General features: G+C 39.9%; 2 protein-coding genes across 3 annotated transcripts in view; both read left to right on the forward strand.

The window, feature by feature from the left end:
* LOC149170175 (putative uncharacterized protein YDL057W) overlaps positions 1–20103 on the forward strand; it is a 380775-nt gene that overhangs the window by 181001 nt on the left and 179671 nt on the right. For both annotated transcript variants that reach the window (XM_089428932.1, XM_089428931.1), the window contains 2 exons: positions 5096–5178; positions 17825–17946. In XM_089428932.1, the coding sequence (XP_089285058.1) occupies positions 5096–5178; positions 17825–17946 (205 nt within the window). The remainder of the gene's footprint in view (positions 1–5095; positions 5179–17824; positions 17947–20103) is intronic.
* On the forward strand, positions 153–2219 carry LOC149170176 (uncharacterized). Its single transcript, XM_089428072.1, has 2 exons — positions 153–1305; positions 1497–2219. Exons 1-2 carry the CDS (start codon positions 166–168, stop codon positions 2217–2219), a joined length of 1863 nt encoding a protein of 620 aa, XP_089284198.1. The 5' UTR covers positions 153–165.

Consider the following 20103-nt stretch of genomic DNA (forward strand, 5'->3'; position numbering starts at 1 on the left):
TCACAGTTCACTGTCACTGTTCACTTTTTTCAGTTTTCAGTTTCACTTGTCACAGTTCACTGTCACATCCAGAAATGACCAAGTAATTTTTTTTTAAATAGTAAAATACATATCTGATATTTGTCAATTTTCTTTTTTCAGTTTCAGTAAATGTCATCATCATTCATGGCAACTTCAAGTTCAGCCATGAATGAGGCAGAGGAAGTGGCACAGGAAATTGAATCAACCCAGAAAGTTGATCCAAAGTCACCACTTTGGAAATATGTCACTACTGTTGGGAAGATCCAAGGAGGTGGATCATTGGCATGGGTTTGCAGTGAGTGTAAAAAGGAGTTTAAGGGGTCATACACACGGGTTAAAGCACATTTGCTTGGGTTAAGAAACAATGGGGTTCGAATATGTAGTGGCCCACCTAAAGAGAATGGGAAAGATGGAAATGGTTTAAGCAAGGTAAAAATTGCAAAATATCAGAGAGAACAAGACGAGGCAGATGCTAAAGCAAATGAAGCAAATCCTGCCTCCCATTTAAAACACCCAACAAGGTTGGGAGCATCTTCATCAAAGCCTCCACTTTATTCTCATGGAATTGTTGGGTCAAAGCGGTCAAATTTGGGACCGCTTGAGAAGAGTTTTAATAATGATGCTCGAGAGATAGCAGATGCAGCTGTAGCCCAATGCATTTATGCAAATGGCCTTCCCTTTAACCTTGTGCGATCTCCTTACTGGGCAAAGATGGTAAAATGTTTGAATGAAGCCCCAAGAGGGTACAAGAGCCCTGGATATGAGAAGATACGCACCACATTGTTGAGTGCTCAAAAGTTAGATTTGGAGGCTAAATTAGCCCCCATTCGTGATTCATGGCTCATTTCAGGGGTGTCCATCATTTCTGATGGATGGAAAGATCAAAGAAATAGGCCTTTGATCAATGTGATTGCTCAGAGCCCACATGGGGCAATGTTTTTGAAGGTAGTGGATTGTGAAGGGCAGATGAAAGATTCTCAATTCATTGCTAACATCTTGATTGAAGCAATTGAATTGGTGGGGCCTGAAAATGTTGTCCAGGTAATAACTGACAATGCAATGGTGTGTAGAGCAGCAGGCCTAATTGTTGAAGGCAAATATCAACATATTTTTTGGACCTCTTGTGCTGTGCATTCATTGAACCTCATGTTGAGCAAGTTGGGGAAGCAAATTGAGTGGATTCGAAAAATATTTGAAGAGGCAAAAGAAATTCAAGCCTTTATCACAAACCACCACATGTCCCAAGGCATCTACAGGGAATTTGCTAAGTTGGAGCTCCTTAAGGTACATATACTTTAAACTTTAAAGTTTATTAAATATTTCATAAATTCTAATTTGTGACTCTAAATTCAAATATCTAAATTGGATTCTCAAATGTCATGATTCGTGAATCATAATAGGTTATTAATATTCAATCAAATTATGATTTTTCAAATTGATTGAAATTTGAAACATTGGCAATTTGACACCTGCAGGTTGCTGAGACTCGATTTGCTTCTCACATCATAGTCTTAACAAGGCTCATGCAGGTGAAAGATGCATTACAATCAATGGTATGCAGTTCTCTTTGGAATCAATGGAGGCAATCCCAATCTGATAGAGCACAAGCAATGAAACGGTTGGTTGTTGATGATGAATGGTGGGATAAGGTGGAGTACCTCTTGGCATTTACTAAGCCAATTGTGGATTTGCTCCGTATGTTTGACACAGATATGCCTAATCTGGGAGAGGTGTATGAGGGCATTGATTCCATGATAGAGAAGATAAGGTTGGTTATAAATGCCAAAGAGAATGACCCAGATGAAATCTTTTACGGAGAAGTAAAAGATATATTGACCAAAAGGTGGAACAAGATGACCACCCCATTGCACCTTTTAGCCTATGCACTGAATCCAAAATATTATGCTGCAGAGTTGCTACATGATCCAGAAAGAAGCGCACCAAACAAAGACCCAGAAGTCGCAGAAGGATTTAAAAATGCTTTTAGAAAGCGTTTTGTAGATCCTGAAATTGGGCTTCGGATTCGTGCACAGTTTTCTCATTTTGTGGGATCAGAGGGTTGGGGTTGTGATATTGAGTGTATGCGGGACAAAAGCAGATTAAGTCCAATTGAGTGGCGGAACTTCTATGGTGGGGCACTTCCACATATCCAAAAGTTGGCCATCAAGGTCTTGTCACAGGTTGCTAGTTCTTCTTGAGCAGAAAGGAACTGGAGTACATATGGCTTCATCCATTCAGTGAAGCGAAACAGATTGGGCTCTAAGAAGGCTGAGGAACTAGTGTATGTTCATTCAAACCTTCGCCTTCTGTCACACAAGAGAGATGAATACAAATTTGGGCCCAACAAATTATGGGACGTGGAACAAGAGTTGCCTGACTTGGATATGACATTGAATGCCATGTCTCACATGAGTTTGTTTGATTTGGAGCCATCACTGGGAATAGGTGCATCTTCAAGTGGACATGGCAGCAATGTTCTCAGTGCCACTTCTAGAGAGGATGTGGAAGTGGAACATTATAGTGGCATGAATGAAGACATATTTGATGATATGTAAATGTAATTTATGATGGTGTTTTAACTTTTAACTTTTAAACTTTTGAACAATCATATGATTATGAGTAATGATAGTAGACTGCCTAGTGCCAGTCATAGTTCATTTTGTACTTTCATAGTATGTAGTAATTAGTATGCATTATTAGTTTTGGACCTTGGTAATGATGGTGTTTGTGTAACTTGTCATGTTGAAAGTTTGAAACTTGATATTAGATAACTTGATGTTTGAAATTTGAAACAAAAACTTGATGATATGTTGAAACTTGAAACTTGAATCATGAATGTTATAATAATCGTTAATGATGATGGCAATGTTGAATGTTTATGCCATATGGCATATGTTAAAACTTTGAAAGTTGAAATTTGAATTGATGATGATGAATCATGAATCATGATAGATCATAGATGATAATTTAGATTCTGATATGAATGGTAATATGAATTTTTTATTTTTAATATATATATATATCTATATATATATATATATTTATTATGTGCCGTTTCCTGCCGTATCGTATCCATATTTTTTGAAAATTTGCCGTATCCGTTTCAAACCCCGTACCCGTATCCGTTCCCATATCCGTTTTCTGGTAACTTAGACTTTGTCTTAGCAGCAGCAGGTGCATTTGAAGGAGGTTTTGAAATCTTTCCCTGCCCATAATCCATAACATCTTGCTCTTCTAAAGTCAAATCAAGAGACATCTTCCATGCATGATAATCAGACTTATCATGAAGCTTATCATCAGACTTGAAGTAGGATGTGGAGGCCATTGAATCTTGTCCTTGATCAGTGATTGCTCTTCTTAGTGATTGCTCTTCTCACTCTTGCTTGTGCTTTGTCTTCACCTCAGCCATGTTAAATTTAGATAACAATGGTATGTTCTATGCTTAAGAGCAATTTTACTTCAATTTTCTTATTAGCCCAATATCAATATCCAGTTTAGCAATCACATCAACATGATAGTAAAATGTAGATAGAACATAAACAATAACAGTAGAAGACAAGCCAAGACAAGAGGACACAAGATATGGCACCAGCCAGGGACAAACCCCAATGTGGGGAAACCTTTGATCAATTCTTCTTATAATTTTTCAAAAGTTCAGCAGAGAGAGTACAATATACAATTTTCACTTTCCCAATCAAAGTGAAATCTGACCAGTCAAACAACAGTAATAGAAAGCCCTAACCAGAAAGTCAATGCTGGTCAACAGGGCAGATTTTGACCTCCAAAATAGCTTGGTCAAACTCGGTCAACTCAGCCTCCAACAGCTAGTCAAATCAGCCCAAAAACAGTCCGAAAAAGTCCAGTCAAATCTGGTCAACGAAAGTCAACACTGCAGCAAACCCTTCTGCAGTCAACACTGGTCAAACAATGGTCAAACAGCCTCGATTTCTGTGCCCAGAAATGCGGCCTACCCAAACAGAGATCCCCCACACAAAACCAGTCAAAACAGGTCAACGCTGGTCAATGCAAGTCAAAACAACCCTCCTGCAATTTCAGTCAACACTGGTCAACGCAGGGACAGAAAACCCTTCTCTTCTTTGCACGTGTGGAGAGCTGCCTCTGAAATTCGTACCCAATCAATGAAGGAGAGAGAAGAATGAGTGTGGGATGAGATGACAAGATGAGGAGGCTCCTTGTATTTATATGCAACGTTGTGGGCTTGAGGGTGCAAATTAGATGGCTGGCCGACCTTGAAAATTTGTCCATAATCAAAATAAATTCATAATTCCATTTGTACATGTCAGAATGAGATGATTTTAGATCAATCCTACACCTCGGTGAGAGGAATCCAATAAAAATATCAGCTGCATCATATGAGCTGTCCAAGGTGAAGTTTGGCCCTAGTTGCCAAATTTAACAAAGTCCTACTTCTAAAACATTGGATCTATGCCCACTCTATCACCATCCTGCTTGGCTATTTAAACTCTCCTCCAAAATTCATTTAATAGTTGTGAGAGACTAGGCGACTACAACAATTAAGTTTGTCGAATAAGACCCTTCTGGGTTTACACAGAACACTAACCTCATACTGTTTCAGCAAGCAAAACTGTCATCCAACAACATTGAACAAGTGAATCATGTCTACTGTCTATCAAGGGGCCACTTCACACGCAAACCTTCCTCTCCCCCCTCACAAGTGGTATGTCTAAACTCACCCTAACAGCATTTGTTGATTAAGGATCTAAACCAAAATCTAACGGTTTTGACTTTCTATGGGAAGAGGATATCTGGTTTGATCACCTAGTTAACATTCCAAATAAGGCCTTGCCTTTGATTTCATGGGTGCCTCTAAATTTTCTATGAGTAGTTCAGAAGTGAGGGTAGTAAGATTGCTGATTTGTTTCTTATTAATGCTATTCTGCTATGGTTACTTGCATCCATCTTCTTATTCTTCTAAATTATAATGGTTATACTTTGCATGAGATTACTATATGTTTGATCTTGTTTGTAGCTTGCTCTGTGAATATGCTAGTTTAAATGTTTTAAAAGATCTGGGAGTTTGTGATTTTCTCAGGACGATGGCACTTTGGTTAGCCTGGCATCTTCATTATCAAGTGAAGGAATTAGCACCTTCCGTTTTGACTTTTCTGGAAATGGGTAAGATTTGTGGTTCAGCTAGTTTCCATGGTATTTAAGGTTCAATTGAATGCCCTTCTGTTATTCAATTTCTATGGCAATGTGAAGTCCATCCTACTTTCTCTCCTTGAGAAACAAAGAGATTTATTTTCTCCTGCCTTGGTACTTATGATCTGGATAAGGCATCTTTTTAGTTTTATTACTCATGATCATGAAAATACCTTTGGCGATTCCTTTGAAAGTAGATTCTGTTTTTTTTTTTTCCTCTGAAAAAAAATGTAATTTCACTACTAAAAACAAAATTACATTATGTAGATTCGTAAATACAATATTGGTATCTAAAAGTTCAATGTATATAAGGATCCAAGGAATCTGCCTTAAGCTTATTACATCTAACCAGTGACCACAGTAATCCACTTAGGAAAAACTTCAAAAGTTGTCTATTCTTTTCGAAAACTGAATCCAGTAAAGTTCAAAGACATATCCCAATGTGGTCTAAATGCAGCCCTGACTTATTACATTCTTTCTCATAGTCATAGAAAAAATAGACAGTCATCAGTCACCCTCTAGGGTGTTTGAGCCATAGTATATAAATAAAACCATTAGGTGAAGAGTCCCAAGGCATGGTCTGCAAAAGTAAGGGATCGGGATCATGTTTATATACTTGCCCATCTTTGATGTTCTCACAGATGCCAAGTACCTAGAATAAACTGCAGACCATCTTTACATAAGGCATCTGCTTCAGTATTTCGCTCCCTGTAGACATGAATGAAAGAGAGTTCACCAATATCTAATGTGTAATTCATAATTTGTTCATAGATTGGGTGGAGTAGAAAATTTCTCGAAGTGTATTCCCTTCTCATCCATTTTATGACCACTTGAGTATCTGCCATCACTTGGAGATTTTGAACCCCCTTCTGAATAACCAACACTAAAACCAGTTTAAGAGTCTTTGGTTCTGCCTTGTTGTTTTCGCACAGCCCAAGTCCAGCTTCTTTTTTCTTGTTGGCTTGACCCATAGGGATATGCAGAGGCCAAGTCCAGCGCATCTGTGGAGATACACTGAAGCTTAACTGCTCCCTTCTAGATTGTGTCTCTGTTGAAGTGACACTTGATATCAATATGCTTGGACTTGTCATGGAACATTGGATTCTGAAAGAGTTTGATAAAACTCTAATTATCATAGTAGATCACCATTCGATTCAACTCTTGATCAAATATCCCTGTAAGCAATTTGTGAAGCCAAATGACTCCACAAATCGCCATACTCACTACCATATACTCTTCCTTGGTTAAGTTGAGTGGTATTGAAGTCAGCTTCCTATTGACCTAGGATATTAGTGTTGATCCCATGTTGCAGCACCCTGAGGTGCTTTTCTAGTCTGTGGCACTACCTGACCAATATGAGTCTGTATATCCTTGCAGCTTCACTCCATCACTTCTAAGATACCTCCATACTCCACTGTACCTGTCAAGTAGCTGAGCACATGCTTTGCTGCTACCTATTGCACCTTCCTTTTCTCTACCATAAGTTGGCTCAAGGTGTTCACAACAAAACATATATCTGGCCCGGTGTTTACTTAAATACATCATGGAACCACCTATTTGTTGCCTGTACGACTTGAGAGCCACCTGAATGAATCTGAAGCCACTACCTTTCTTCAGAATGCTGGTCACATGTGTAGCCATAGGACTATAGTCCTGCATCTGGAATTTGTTGAAAAATGTGTAACTAGGTTCTGTCTTCATAAATATGAAATGTACTTTTGATTTTTGTATTTTGTAAAATAAAAGAAAAAATATTATTGTTATTGGAGCATGGGTTTTATGCTCAAGGTCTTTTATTTTAGAGGTCATAGAGGTCAAGCACCCATTGAGTGCTTGTAGGGTTTGTTGTAGGTCAAGAAGTCAACAGAGTCATTGTCATAAGTTGAAGACCCCATCGGGCACATTGTAACTTGTAAAGAAAATTATTTTTGTAATTAAAAGTGTCAAAATACCCTTCAAGGCCAAGTCGGCCTGGCAGCTAAGAAGTCGACCTATTTTGAGGAGCCACATCCACCTTGAGAAGCCTATATAAAGGAGGGAACTCGACCTCCTTGAGACACATTCATCTCACATCTCATTCAAGCGAAGGAGGAGCAGAAAAAAGGCTAGCGAAGAAGGAAGAGGACAAAGGAAGAAGTTTCTAGGCTAATTCTATCTCACACGTGTGAAGAAGGAAGGCTAGGGTTTGTTGCTTCAAGGTCGAGATTCTCTATTTGTTGAAAGAGGATCAAAGTTGCTGGAAGAAGGGCCTACTAGGTCACATTCTAGCCCTAGACAAGGAAGCAAAGCAAGCGAAGTTGTTGGGAGGCCTTGGAAGGCTAAATCGATCTCACATGTGTGGATACAACAATAGTTGTTGGGGGCCAAAAATTTCAGACCTGCAATAGAGGCCAAAATTTTGAACACGACTCCAACTGCTCTCTAGATGATCGTTAGTCCTTCAACACATCAACACATCAAGACTCCTATAGAGTTGCTCACAACTTAGCTTGCGAAAAACTCTCATCTGCGCACAACCATTCCTCAGCTCCTTTCGGACTTCTTGCCCATTAGCTGCTCCTTAGTCCTTCAAGGACACAACTCTTAGGGACTTCTTCCCACTAGTGCCTTCTTGTGTTACCTGATGAAGACACACTTGGGGCATGGAGGGTTGCCACCTATCACTGTCAAACGTCCTTCTCCAACAATGAACTTGGGTTGATGTAATATGCTCCCTTGACCTCCTTCCTTCGTCCTTCAAGGATCAATCTTGAGCTTACAAATCTTCACCCTTCTTACAACTACCAAAGTCCTTGTCCCTTGATCTAGGGCTACTAAGACCATCTACTTGCTGCCCTCCTTACAGCCTTAGCATGACCTTCCAATTCTGTCCAAACTAGGGCCCTAATCCTGCACCTTTCCTCCTTGAAGACGACACCTTCTGCTCACCAAAACACCTTGGAATCTGAGCTGTACCTTCATGTGGAACTTGAATTTGGTTAGGGCATACTTTCCCCTGAATAAGACACAAAATCTTCGGATATACATGCCTCCTCTTGCTACGCTCTTGTTGGAGATGACTGTAACGTTGTTAAGGAAGCCTAGTAGGTCACTTGGCCTCCCTAAACAAGCCTTCTTCCCACCTGCACTCACAACAACAAACCTCGGCCTACAACAAAGAACCTACCTCTGATTTTTATGCCCAAAACAATCCCAAATAGACTCGGCCTAGTCTCCCACAGACCCTCCTTTCCTCGTTGCATTTCTCTGCCCAAAATGTAGCCCAAACAATCATGAAAACATGCCCTAAACTTCTTCCTATTCCCTCCTTAGTTCAGGCATCTAGGGTTGCGGCTTGTTGAGTGTTTCAGCCTCTAATTTCAAACTTCACATGAAATAAAGAATGCTATGACTGGTGAGGAATGAGTCTTCTCCTCGCTCCTTTTATATCTTTTCTTAGGGTGACGTCCAGTTTATCAAGAGGGACACCTCATGCTAGGGCCGACTTGATTTTGAGACAAATTCACCCACATAAAACATTAAAAAATTAATATCTTCACGTCTAGATGGACTCTCACAATGCTTGAAGTTGCCCCTTCCTCCTCTAAGTGTGCACTATCATCTCCAAGTGCCATGTCACCATATCTCCTCATGGTTTTGGCCCACACCTCTGGGTACAAAACCTCCACTTTGGGTTGTAAACCCACAAAACACTTTTGTGTTCCCATTCCTTCAAAACCCTAAAGCCTATGTTTGGAGTACCTCCAAAGATGCAAATCTCAACACTCCCTCTTAGCAAGGGAGGTACTTCCAACACTAGGAAGTCTCCATTAATATCACTGACGACACTAGCCCATCTGGCGTCCATCACTGCAACATACTCTTTAGAATGAACCATGCTATCTCGATAGTGCCTTTTCCTCATCTCATCTGAACTTGAAGACCTCAACACTTCGATAGGGATGCTCCCAATGAAGCTAGACTCCCTTTGAGTCTACATGATCTCCACTGGCTCAACCTGATACTGATCTCGTGTCCTACAAGGTTACTCCGAGCTGTGGCCAAACATAGGCCATCATCACCGCAACCTAGTCTTGCAAGCACTCATCCTCCTGGATCAAACACAACATGTGCACATCCCTCCAATCTTGGATATGCAACATCATGATCCAATGAAGAAACTAGCCTGCCAACATCCAGTCCATCACATGAAGCAATCTCTATCATACCTATCTCATCCCTGCCGAAGCAATCGTTGAGTTGTCCTAACGATCCTTGGCAAATCATAGGAAGTTCATGATCAACAATCTGCCCTACAACAAACTGTTGTTCACTAGACTCACCACCAATGCACTAGAACTCCCATCCAATCTCCCTGCCAAGCCAGTGAAGACCATATCTCCATGTCTTTAGTTGAACTCTTTGCTCCGTGGTCTAGATTATCTCAGCTCCCTCTGAGCTGCTTCACTGTGCACATTCTGATTCATTGGCCCTTCATAGTATCTCTGATACCATGTTGTTTTTCCACAATACTGGAATCTAGGTTAGGGTCTTAGAATCACTGGCACTACCAATCCAAATATCACAACAGATTACTTTGCACAGCGGAACAATAAATAGTAGTAAATCAACACGTGCACAAATATAGACAACTTTTTACAATTTTTCAATGCCCAACTTTGTTATATTAACAAACTTATAATACAATTGTCTAGGGCTCACGTACTAGGGATAATGGCCCTCATACATCCAGTGATACAAGGTAACTAGGACTTGGTGTCAACAACTATGGCAACCAAACTGCCCGAACAAGATACACTAACCCTCTGTCTAATGTAGCGCGCTCTCTCAGCTCCTCTTGGTCGTATCTTGAACACATCTGCCTTGTCCTTTGGCTTCGATTTGCAGCAACTCCAACCTACCTCTATCAATGAACCATCTCCATTAGGTCATTGAACACGACTCCCACTGCTCTCTAGCTGATCGTTAATCCTTCAATGCATCAACACATCGAGACTCCTGTCGAGTTGCTCATAACTTCGTTTGTGAACAACTCTCATTTGCCCATTGTTGTTCCTCAGCTCCTTTGGGACTTCTTGCCCACTAGCTGTTCCTTAGTCCTTCAAGGACACAACTCTTATGGATTTCTTCCCACTAGTGCCTTCCTGTGCTGCCCGATGAAGACAGACTTAGGGCATGGAGGGTTGCCACCTATCACGGTCAAATGCCCTTCTCCAACAATGAACTTGGGCCGATGTAATCTGCTCCCTTGAATTCCTTCCTTTATCCTTCAAGGATCAATTCTGAGCTTACAAATCTTCACTGTTCTTACAGCTGCCAAAGTCCTTCTTGTCAACTGATCTAGGGCTATTAGGACAATCCACTTGCTACCCTCCTTACAGTCTTAGGATGACCTCCTTCCAATTCTGTCCAAACTAGGACCACAATCTTGCACCTTCCCTCCTTGAAGACGACATCTTTTGCCAACCAAAACACCTTGGAATTTGAGCTGTACCTTCCTTTGGAACTCGACCTTGGTTAGGGCATACTTTCCCTGCATAAGACACAAAATCTTCCCATGTACAGGCCTCCTCTTGTTGGAGATGACTGCAGCCTTGTTTAGGGAGCCTAGTAGGCTACTCGACCTCCCTAAACAGGCCTTCTTCCCACTTGCACTCACAACAACAGACCTTGGTTTGCAACAAAGAACCTAGCTCTGATTTTTATGCCCAAAACAACCCCAAATAGACTCAGCCTATTATCCCACAGACTGTCCTTTCCTTGTTGCATTTCCCTACCCAAAACGCAGCCCAAACAGTGATGAAAACATGCCCTAAACTTCGTCCTATTCCCTCCTTCGTTCAGGCATCTAGGGCTGTGGCTCCTTCAATATTTCGGCCTCCAATTTCAAACTTCACATGAGAGAAAGGATGCTATGATTGGTGAGGAATGAGGCTCCTCCTCACTCCTTTTATATCTTTTCTTAGGGTGATGTCCAACCTATGAAGAGGGACACCTTATGCTAGGGCTGACTTGATTTTAAGACAAATTCACCCACATAGAAAAATAAAAATTAATATCTTCACTTCTACATGGGCTCTCTCAGTGTTTGAAGTTGCCCCTTGCTCCTCTAAGGGTGCACTACTAGGTTGCACGAAACGGGGAAATAGGTACGAGTTTCCGAAACGGGAACCGATACGAAACGCGACCTCCCCAAATTTTGGAAACGGGGAAACGCGAATATATATATATATATATATATATATATATCTATCTATCTATATATATATATATATATATATATATATATATATTAGGACATTTAAGAAATATGTGCAATCACAAAGCATATGTGATACATTCTAATTTATGACATTATGATAAAATTGTCAATTGTCAATGCATAAACTATAAGTCTCTAAATTTACCTCACTTTTACTCATGAATGATCACATAATGAAAATAGAAATATCCAAAATTAGTCACGAGAAATTTCTAATTTCTTGTCTTGTGCTTGATTGGGAGTCTCCTCCTACATAGTCAAACAACCTTAGTGCTCTTGATTAAATACAAGTTTCATACCCTAGTACCCTACATGCTCTTCATTATTGGGAGGCTCCCCTGCATAGAGGGCTTGGTTCTCTTGATTAAATACAAGTTCCATACCCTAGTACATGATAAAATCCAATGGAAACATGGCAATCTCCCCAATCCTGAAATCTTGAAAAACAGATAAGTCTGCTGGATTTTGAGTGAGATCTAAAATTCTACTTTCTCCATATGAAATCCAATGAGGGCGAAACCACTCTCAAACATCCTGAGTCATTTCATGGTAATGTTAAAAATTTAAGTAAAAGTGATATTCTCCTGTAAAAGTGATATTCTCCTTTATTTTTCAATTTCATCCCGTTACTTTAAGAATTTAACATTACCATGAACTGCATATCAACACTAGGGCAAAAGTCCACTTTTATAACTTTAGACAGGCATCTAGAAGCAACTAGAAGTCACTAGGATAACCTAAAAATAAATTAGAAAACAAATTAAAAAAAATAAAAAATAAAAAAAACACTAGTAAAAAGCTGAAACGTGAGTCGTACGGCCCTTAAACGCGTTTCAGGCTGTACTGGCCATGTTTCAATTTCGTGAAACGTGGCAGTACAGCCTCAAACGCGTTTCATGGCCGTACCATACACGTTTCAACATTTCGTACCCGTTTCCATACGGAAACACCCCCTTGCCCTACGTTTCCTGCAACATAGGTGCACTATCATCTCCAAGTGCCATGTCACCATTTCTCCTCATGGTTTTGGCCCCACACCTTCGGGTACAAAATCCCCACTTTGGTTTCTAAGCTCACAAAACACTTTTGTGTGCCCATTCCTCCAAAACCCTCAAGCCTAGGGTTTGGACTCTGCAGTACTTCCTAAGCTGCAAATCTCAACAATTGCTAGTTCACAAAAAGGCCAAAATTATTGTCTTCATGGAGGCCGAATTGAAAATTTTAGTGGGAGGCTGAATTGCATTTTCTAGGGGGCGGAATTGGTATCTCCAAGGAGGCGGAATTGACAAGTCCAGGAGGAGGCCAAATTGCATTAATTTTCCAGAGGGCTGAGATCATCTTTTCTTGGAGGCCGAATTGGTTGCTGAAGCCGAGTTTATTGCCAGTGTTGAGTTTCCTTTTGCTAGAGTTTCAGGAGGGCCAAGCCCATCGTTTCTTGAAGGTTGAATTCTTGTTAAGACCAAATTTATTTACCAAGACATGAGTTTAATTTGCTGGAGCAGAGTTTAATTATTGGAGGCGGAGATTATTGCTAAAGGCTGAAATTCAATTGTTGAGGTCAAATTTTCATTGCAGAGGCCAAGCTATTCTTCTAGGCCGAAATACTGACTGTCAGAAGGCTGAGTTGTTGCTGCTGGGGACGAGTTTCAGGAGCTGAGTTAATTAGGAAGCATTACCTAGGATTATATTGCCAGGTTCCTTACAATTTTGTGTTATAATTTCAGAAAAGAGTTTTAGATCTTTAAACTCTCCTTTGGTGAATGCAATAAAGATAGGTTTTCCCCAAATTGTTATTACACTGTTTTATTGAAAAATGAAGATTTTGTGCATGGTTGTAGCATTTATCGATTTTATTCGTACTTATTAATATAGTTTGCTAAGACATTTGTTGTTTTTCTAGTATATCTTTGTTATCGCTAGTAAATTTCCGAAAAGGAATATTACAATTTTTTTGCTGTTATACGCTATTGCATGATGTAATGCATATCATTAAAATCATAACTTATAACAACATTTCTTTTGTTTATTAGGGTTGGTGGAAATTGTATTTGAACATCTGTAAAATCTTATCTTGGCCTCCAAGGCTTCATCGATAGCTTCTTCCATAATCGTTAAACCCCTATCACCCTTGAGCCTTCCTTTATTGAAGATCTTTCTAGGTGATTTTATTTGCGAGATTTTAGAGAGCCATTTGGCTTGGAAACCATAGGTCATGTAACTCCCAAGTGTTGGTAGGGAAGCCTCCCTTGTTGGGATAACATGTGACCACAAAACAACAGGAGAGAGTTCACTAAGGTGATAATGGTGGTTGACCTCTTTCTGTTGAAGTTTCTAAGTCTAATAGTTAGAAACCCTCCATGCACTTTACTCATTTATTCCTACCTACTTGTTCTGTTAATTAACAAGTTGTTTACCATGTAAACACTGAAAATAGATACAAGTGCATGCTCAACACATTATAGATCATCAACTGAAGGAAACAAAAACAAACACACAAATGACACCATTATTTTTGGACTAATGCCCCCGGAAAAACCCAATGCGGGAAAACCAGTGCAGCTATCTGAGGGTTTTATTATTAAGCAGCGCTTTTTTGAGTACACTGGGTGCCAAACTGGCTAACCCGACAGAGATAAAAAAATTTGGCAGCAATACCTTTCTTCGGAAACAGGTATTTGGAAAGCTTGCTCCACGAAATCCCTCTCCAGCACAATCTGAAGCTCAGCGTCAGCCTTGCTGGGCTCTGCGTCAGCCTACTGAGGCTCTGCGCAGCCTCTCTGGCTCTCTGCGTCACTCCTACAACCTCTGCATGGATGACGCAGGCCCTTCTCGCTCTGCACAGTCTCTGCTGCCTCTACGTGGCTCCCTTTGGCTCTGCGTCCGCCTCTCTCTGCTTCTGCGCTGGTCTATCAGCATTGTCCCTGCCTCTCTGCCTTGTACTCACTGCCCTTCACTGCAACTGATCACTGATTCTATCTCTCTTAGCAAACCCCGCTCTAGAGAATAGAATGACTGATCAGTCTGGTGTGTTCTCCAAGTGACCCTCAAGCCTCCTCTTATATTTTTCTCGATGACGAATCAACAGTCGAGAGTAAGTCCCTAATCGACGGCTAAGATTGGATCTGGCTTGATCCATGTCTTTTGGACCATTCTAACACAATTTTATATTAATTCACATTAATATTTTAATTACCCTAAGTTTAGACTTAGGGACTCCATTAAAAATATTAATTATTTTAATATCTCACTAACTGTTTAGAATCTGCCCAAATCCTTTCTGGTTATTGGAGATCTCATGTGCCCTAACCTCTCCACCAAATTTCGTGGCTAGAGCACATCTGATGCTACCCCAAATCAACAGTTGCCATAAGGCCTAAGTTGCCTAGTTAGGCTTTGGACTAGGCTACTAGATGTTGCTGTAATAGGTTGTATGAGATTGTCAACTCCGTCTTGATCCCTGCTCCCTTGCAGAAATCCTTGAAGCCACTGGAAGTGTATTTACCCCCATTGTTGGACCTTAAGACCTTGTTCTTCCCTTCCGCTTGATTTTTCACAAGAGCCTTACACTCCTGAAACCAACCAAAGACCTCATCCTTGCTCTTAATAATGTAGATCTAGGTTTTCCTAGAAAAGTTATCGATGAATGTCACATGGTACAAGGCTTCTTGTACTAATGTCATTGACATCGGTCCACACACATATAAATGAATTAGATCCAAGATCCCCTTGGAGTTGTGCTTGCTGCTTGGGAAAGCAACCTTGGCGTTCTTGACACACCCTTCGCACTCTCCTTGTTGCTCGATGCTGAGATTTGGAAGACTAGTGACAATTTCCCTTAGAATTGGCAGTGTCCTATAGTGCAGGTGTCCCATCCTCTTATGCCACAACTCACACTGGTTGTCATAGTTACACACTAAGGCTTGCACTAGTTTACCTTGTAACTTGTATAGATTGCCCTCTCTAACCCCAATGGCCTCTGTTGTGTCAAGGCTAGATGCCTTCGTACAAATGAGTACTTTCCCTTTCTGAAACATAATAACCAAACCCCTGTCCTCCATAACTGGGACTGAGAACATATTCTTCCCAAGGTTTGGTACATATAACACATCCTTGGCTTCCAACGAACCACCTGACCTGAGTTGGAACAAAATTGTTCCCACCCCCTTCATTACATACTTAGCATCATTTCCAAGCTCCACATGAATATCTGACTCCTTTTCTGTCAGACTGGTAAATAGCTCCTGTGCTGTTGTCATGTTATGAGATGCACCCCTGTGCAAGTACCATGCATTCCTAGTGATTGTGCTAGTAGAAAGGCAAGAGACTAGTGATAAGTTCTTTTCAAACTTTGCAGCAAACTCATTGAACTGAGTTTTTGTTGATAAAATGGTGCTGCTAATTACTGCAATTTTCGCTTATCCTTCTTCTCTGGATACTGCGATGCATAATGTCCATTTTTGTGGCATGTGAAGCACTTGATCTTACTCAAGTCCTCCTTCCTCGAATGTGAGGTTGACCCGTCACTTTTACCCTTTTCGCTGGAACCCTTTCCTTCGTCCTCTTTCCCTTGAATAACAAGGGCAAGTCCTCTTCTCCTCCTTGCCTCTTGGATTTGGACTCCTCCTGAGTTTGTTCCTGGATGCAGTCATCCCAAAGCCTCTCAAAAGTGTGAAGTTTCTCTCGGTCACTGATACCCTTAATGAATACTTGTGCTCACAAAGTTCCACAAACCATTCATTTTTAAAACTATGGTTATTCACTCCTTTTGGGGATTGAAGTTAGCCACCCCATCCAACCTGTCTTCATACTGCAAACTACTTAGTGATGCCATCTCACAAATCAACTTAGTAAGTTGGCTAGAAAACCCAGCTGGAAAATTTTAAAATAATTCTGCCGCCTTAAAAAAGAAGAAATTTGTTGCTGCTAACCATAGTGATGTCAGATCTCTCCTTCAGAGTTTTCTAGAGCTCTGATACCATGTTAAATCTCGTAATACTAGCCAAGATTTATTTTCTTGCAATGATAATTTATTCTCAGAAATTTATTTTATTATCCAAATAAATTCTAAATTATTGAAAAATAAACTAGTATTTTAACTTCCAAAAATTAATATGCAGCAAAAATAAAACTAGAGAGAGATCAATCACATTACAACAGTTAAACACCCACAACAATTCTCCTTCATTAACTAATCTCAGTAAAATCAGGGTTTGCAAAAAGAAATTACAAGGAAATATGCATTTCCTGGAATCTGTAACTTGGCCACATTGGATGGTTTGGTGCTAGTAATTTCGGTCCACTGGAAATCAATTGCTAAGGAAATTCGGCCTAGAGAATTGGCCCACCTCTTCACCAGCAACTCGGCCCTGCTGTTAGCCCCTCGCACAACCTCTGTGCCTTAGGAAATTCAGCCTGACAATTTGGCCTTGCAATCTCCAATAATTCTGCCTCTCGGAAATGCTCTTCAATCCACCTGCACTCTTCCTCCTCCCCGCTACAGAGTAGCTGAGTCACTCACTCTAGAGAAAATCGCTTTCTTTCCTTGTGTGTCTTCACCTCTCCCTTAGGCTTATTTTATAATCTTTGTGAAGTGATAGGTCCAAATCCCTAACCCTAATCTCCCTTCTAGAAGATCTAGGAGGTCAATGGTTGAGATCATTTCTAAGGCACTTAGATATTTTAATTATTTATCCTTAGAAATTGGCCTTATAGTGCAAAATAGTTAATTGACTTTAATTATTGTACTTTCCTAAGTTATACTTCGAAAAGAAGTCAAAAATCACTTACTCCACCAGTCAAGCTCCTAAAGAGGCAATAAATCATCTTCTACATGCTGAGACACCAAGCCTATGCGGAAGACCTTCCAAAGCTACCACAAGTTTCAACATTTACCTTGCAAGTAGGCGCCATAAGTCAATATGATTTTCATGGAACACTTAAGACATTGCACTGTCTCCTTAAGTTTCCAGATTGTGGAAGGTTAGCCTTCACGCCAAGTCCTCTTTTTAATGGCATCTTTGGCGATGAGCATTATTCCTGTTCTGCGGTGATAAATACTGATAGTCTCTAAACATAACCTGTTAAACATAGTTCTATGAGTTGCTTGATTTCAACAGAAAGACAACTTTTGTTATGTCCTGTTAGTCACAAGTGATTTTTGTTTTGTTCTACCTTTGTGTCTATTTGCACTTGTAATTTTCCTTTAACAATTCTTAAAAACTTCAGTTTTTTGCTTTCAGCAGTAGGTAGGCACATATTAAATTTCTTTAATTTTGAAGTAGTTTTGTGGTTCTGAATTATTTTTATTATTACTTATCTCTAAAGCCAACTGGATTATTGAACAATGTTACTTTACAGGGAAAGTGAAGGCCAGTTTTTATATGGAAACTATTGGAAGGATGCTGAAGATCTACGAGTTGTAGTTCTCTATTTTAGGGGGAAGGGACATAAAGTTAACACTGTCATTGGGCACAGCAAAGGTAATGCTTTCTAGCTGATGATTGGAGCTATTCTTTTTAGATATTTTAGATAGTAAAATTAATTTCAGAAGCTTTGCTGGTTGTCATTTTTGTTCATGGTAAATCGATAAGTGGATGATAAGCAGATAGGATAAGCTGATGTTGTCAATCGCTAATGACCTTCTCTTCCCTCCTACTATTTTTAAACCTGCAAGAAAATCACTATTCCATCTCTCTAGTTGCCAAATTAATAAAAGTCATTATGTTAAAGCTGAGTTAACTAACTCATTTCTTAGCGAGATAGACATATCAGACTCAAAAGTTTCATGGACCATACCTTTTGCTGCCTGTTACTGCCTAAACTAGCATCTAAGTGGAAAAGCTTGATGCACAGACGCAACCTTGGGAGAATGCATAGGAGTTGTATGATGCATCACTATCACCTCAATACAACCTCCTCTACACTTTTGGTTGGCTCTCAAGAGGCCAAGGGTGGTATCCCTTAGATATACATTTGATTATAATGAGAGCCCAAGGAAATCGGGAGAACGGATGGGAGTTTTATGATGTATCACTATCAGCTCAACACAACTTCCTCTACACTATTGGTTGGATCTCAAGAAGGCCAAGGGAGGTATCCCTCAGATATACAGTTGAGTATAATGGGAGCCCAAGTAAATCGTCAATATGATTGGACTAAGAGATGCAAAGAATTACTTTCGTTAATGAAATAAATGGATCCCACAACAATATAACAATCTAAACATAAAGGATCCAATTACTCAGTGGTATAATGCTTTAAATTGATTAATCCTTAGTGAAGTAAGCATATATCATATCTATCCATTTAGATGCGAAAATGATCAAGGAATTAGTGGATTAACTCAAAATCTGATTTATGATATATAGTAAAGGTAAATTTCCTGATTTTGAGCCTAAGTGGCAAAAACCACTTGCTCAATTTCTTTAATGATGCAATGCTAAGCTTGAAGAGATGAATTACAACTCTATTTGATCATATGCAAGGGAAGTGTCAGATTTCTAAGAGATCTATTAATAACCCAAGTTAATAGTAAATCCTGAAGCAATGAACTTGGGTTCATTAAGAAGTCTACAACTTGCAATAAACCTAAACTATGCTTTAAGGACAACTTTAAGTGAAAGATAAACCATGAGAGATGCAAACTTGAAGCAAGACAAATTTTATCTTAATGTGTGAAGCTTCAAAATAAATTCCAGTTTCTGTTTAGATAAAGACTAGTCTATGTTGATTTTTGTAGCATCGGAAGGTATTCCCACATGCCTAAGTCGGCCGGAAAATCAAAATCAAAATTGTTTTTGGAGCATGCAGTTGGCCTGGGAAGACAAGTCGGCCTAGCCACATGAAAGGGTGTGTCTCTTGGGGTATTTTACCCCCGTTCGACTAGTATATATAAATGATGTGACATTTCATTTTTTACACCAAAAATGAAGAGCAAGAAGGACTATTCTCATGTGGAAGAGGGCAACAAGGAGCCATAGCCATGCATGAAGGAGGTCGAGTTAAAGGGAAGCAAGAGAGAGGCCATAGGTTGCAGGAGCTGTAGGGTCTGCCACAAACTTTGAAGAGGACAGGCCGAGGCCTATTGGATGTTGAAGGTGGCCATGGTTTGACTAATATTTTGACCTGGATATTGGCACATATTCTAGACAAATTGTTGATTTGTAAAGCTCATTGAAGAATAACTTCCCCTAAAGAAAAATTGTTGGGTTTTCTTCCAAGGTTGGGTTTCCCAGGGTATCTTTCTATGATTTTTATTGTTTCCGCTGCATTTACTGTTGAGAATTTATGAAGTGTAAATAATTAGGAAGTAATTATCTGGCAGAAATTGTATTCTATTGTACATCTTGTAGAAAAATTCAACATGGTATCAGAGCTTTGTTGAAAGAGCAACCATTGAAGTCAGCGTTAGAGACAAGTCTTCAACAACTTGATTGGATGGTTGCAAGTCTCAAAATGGAAGACGGGTTGAATGGTGTTACAAATCTCCAGAAGGAAGTTATTTTAGAGTCAGAGGGAGCTGAGGAGAAAGTTCTTGTTTCTGCTCTTTTAGATTCCATTACAAATAGTGATATTTGGTTGGTGGATAGTGGTGCTTCTAGACACATGACAAGTTTTTAAGATTCTCTCACCTATCT

Source organism: Pinus tabuliformis, chromosome 4_2 (genome assembly GCF_031772625.1).
Source record: "Pinus tabuliformis cultivar Carrire ecotype Pingquan chromosome 4_2, CPIR1, whole genome shotgun sequence".
Lineage (NCBI taxonomy): Eukaryota > Viridiplantae > Streptophyta > Pinopsida > Pinales > Pinaceae > Pinus > Pinus tabuliformis.